The sequence below is a fragment of the Morus notabilis genome, unplaced genomic scaffold (assembly GCF_000414095.1).
Source record: "Morus notabilis unplaced genomic scaffold, ASM41409v2 Scaffold300, whole genome shotgun sequence".
Taxonomy (NCBI): Eukaryota; Viridiplantae; Streptophyta; class Magnoliopsida; order Rosales; family Moraceae; genus Morus; species Morus notabilis.
In genome coordinates, this window is record NW_010362092.1 from 247,279 (window position 1) to 250,311 (window position 3,033).

At 36.1% G+C, this 3,033-nt stretch overlaps 1 protein-coding gene across 2 annotated transcripts in view; it reads right to left on the bottom strand.

Moving 5' to 3' along the window:
• LOC21391169 (uncharacterized protein At3g49720) overlaps positions 1-3,027 on the bottom strand; it is a 4,027-nt gene extending 1,000 nt beyond the window's left edge. Inside the window, exons 1-6 of one of the 2 annotated variants that reach the window (XM_010101112.2) lie at positions 2,950-3,027; positions 2,447-2,612; positions 2,280-2,319; positions 2,024-2,062; positions 1,228-1,602; positions 584-639 (exon numbers count right to left, since the gene is read on the bottom strand). In XM_010101112.2, the coding sequence (XP_010099414.1) occupies positions 584-639; positions 1,228-1,602; positions 2,024-2,062; positions 2,280-2,319; positions 2,447-2,560 (624 nt within the window). In that variant the 5' untranslated portion in view covers positions 2,561-2,612; positions 2,950-3,027. The other variant, XM_024167560.1, reaches the window with a different exon arrangement.
• Positions 3,028-3,033: the final 6 nt, after the last annotated feature.

Consider the following 3,033-nt stretch of genomic DNA (forward strand, 5'->3'; position numbering starts at 1 on the left):
GGAAAGAGTATATTTCTGGAAAATACTAATGTGATGACCAGATGTTCATGATCACCATAGCCTTTGGTTCTAACTAGAACTGGAAGTTAGGATTGTAACATGGTATCATAGTCATCCATAGTGTTGCAGATATTATAATTACAGCAACACTTTTCAGATGTTACTTCCCTTGTTTCATGATTGGATCTTGTTCATTTTGTATTATAAGGAGCCGCTAATCATCTTATGTTGCCATCAGTTAAGATTTTTAGACAATTTGTTATGCACTCTAAACTAACCGGTCATTTGCTATCAATACAACCTTGACATTAAAATTCTCCATTCTCTACTACTTATTAAAAAAATAAAAATAAGCAACTCTCAATCTCACATTCAAGTAACGAATCCCAAAATAGAAACTTGTTTCGAGGTTTTCATAAACAATGATGGGTTGAACTTTGCTACATTGTTATTTCAACAAGACTAACCACACATATAACAGAAGATAATCGTGAAAACAACCAGAAGAAAAATTTAAGAGTGAGAAGCATAATAAATCCAGTACACTACTATATTATATTGTTAGCAGCAGGTTATCACTTACAGGGCGCCCAAATTTGGATAATTCAGGAAGTTTAGCTCTCTGTTTATCAGGGTAACCTGAACAAATCAAAGGAAATGAACACAACACTAATTATTTTCAGCAAATAATATAAAAATACACAAATACCAATCACAGCCCATTACGTTATACATTGATAAAATTGTTCAGAACAATAAACTGAACCGACAATAAAAAAACCTGGACAGCTGGACTACCATTTTCCTGTATCCGTATGGAAGAAAAAAAACAAACCAAAAAAGATGCATCTAAAACTTATGATCCTAACGTTAAAGATGGATACTCTGTTATTAGTCATGATGAGACAGTTTACTATCAGTTAAATATCTTGCTTAGCATCGACCATAAATATCTTTACCAAAGACCACACAAAATTATTGCATTTAGATGAAACACATAGAATTAGGCCATTTTTTTCTTAGGTGGGACCCTGGCCTCTCTGGGGGTGGGGGGTGGGTGGGTGGCAGTGAGGGAGCGAGGGAATAAGACATTTACAATTTGAAGCTGCAGAATTATCTGATGCAGCAAACTAAAGAGAAACAAAAATCTAGAGTGAAACTACTTTATAATAGTTTCCAACTATTAACATTTTATCAGGTAAAAATAAAACCTTTTTTTGAAAGTACCTGCAAAAATTACAACAGCATCGGCCGATACCCTGGCCAATTCTGGAAGAGTCTTGTTCAAATATTTTGGAGATAGGTAATCCAAAGCATCGGACACAATAACAAGAGAAAAGGACTTTGATCTATAGGGCAAGGGGAACTTGATATCAGCCACGCGAACAATGCCTTTCTGCACAAGACTCTTGCACCGGGCATCAGCATCCTCTATGTCATATGGTTCCACACCCCACGCCTCAGTTTCCTCTTCTTTTAGCAATGAGGAGACAACTGAACAACTATCGGGGCCAACATGCAAAACTTTGCGCATACTGTCACCATATGCTTTCTTTAGAACAGGTATTGCTCTCTGAACTTCTAATGTGCACGAATAGTCACCTTAAAGATGGAAAATGAATTTTTTGTATCAGAATTACTTTATCTACAATATTACCAAAACACACACAATTATATCCATGAATAAATGCATGCATGTATACATCTCGAATGGTGATAGTAAACTTGTCTGTGGAGATACAATAAATGTGTTCTTTCCACTTTTTCTACTGAACTGACCACATATATAAGCTAAAAAAGACGCTACTGCTTTCTCATTCAAGCTAATGCTTAACATTTTTCATGGAATTCCAAAGAATCTATAAACCACCATGCTTAATGACATGTAACTGAACTTTTTTCTCCTTATATCGGAGAAAAACAAAAGGGGGACATGACAATTGATTAGTGCTGCAAATTTCTAAAAGCGACCTTGAGAACGAAGATAAAATCCAAGTACATGAAAATGAAATGCAATGCTCACCTTCAACCCCACTAACTGCCTTTTCACCTCTGGAACCACCTGTATGTCAAAAATCAAATATTAAGTCATTGGACTTCCGTGCAAAAATGAGACAAATAAATCCCTTATAGTACAAATTAAAGAAAATAACATCTACAACACTAGAAAAAACCCGAAAAGAGAAGCTTTAAATCATTCTCTATCGTACAATTTATCTACATTTGAAAATCACCAATAAAAGAAACGATGAAAACACTGCAAATAAAACCGTATAAACCTGAGCCACTATAAGCATAGCCGGTTAGAAGGATCGCCCCCTGAGAATTTAACCAAAAGTAAAGGTTAATTCAAGCAATAACTCCCACAATTTTGATTCACATTAAACTGTGAATCTCTACCCGAAGCGGCAGAAACAAAACTAGTCATATAAAACTTGAAAATTACCACAACGACTAGCCCTATAGATAACAAAGGTGAAGATCTTGATTTAGAATGGAAGGCTCCTGATAAGGAAAAGGTCCCATTGCGCCTGGTGGACCCCACTTGTCTCCTCGACATTGTCTACTTCTCCTCGCAAACCCAATCAATGATAAACCCGCTAATCTTCACACTGTTTCAAATCCATACACACATAAATAAAATATAGCTTCCAATCAATATTCATCGGCTAACAAAATAAGTGAATAAGCAAGAAGATATCAGATCAGAATCTTAAACAAATCAAAGTCGTGAGTTAGCTCAATTGTCCAAAAAAGAAAGGTATAATTCGAAATCACAACTCGTTAGTTCGAGAAATCTTACAAGATACACAAACAGAGATCCATAAATAAACTGGTGACAAAGAAAGAGTGAAGCTTTTTACAAATCCGTTTGGTTCTCGGGAAAGGCGAAAGGAAAAGAAAATTGTATCCAGAGGAGCGAAAAGCGATGGAGAATGAAGGAGAAACCTTAGAGCAACTGAGCGGAGTAATGCGTGAAATCGGGTCAGATCAGGAAGCGAGAGAAGCACATTTGCGATGTGTAAACGCGTC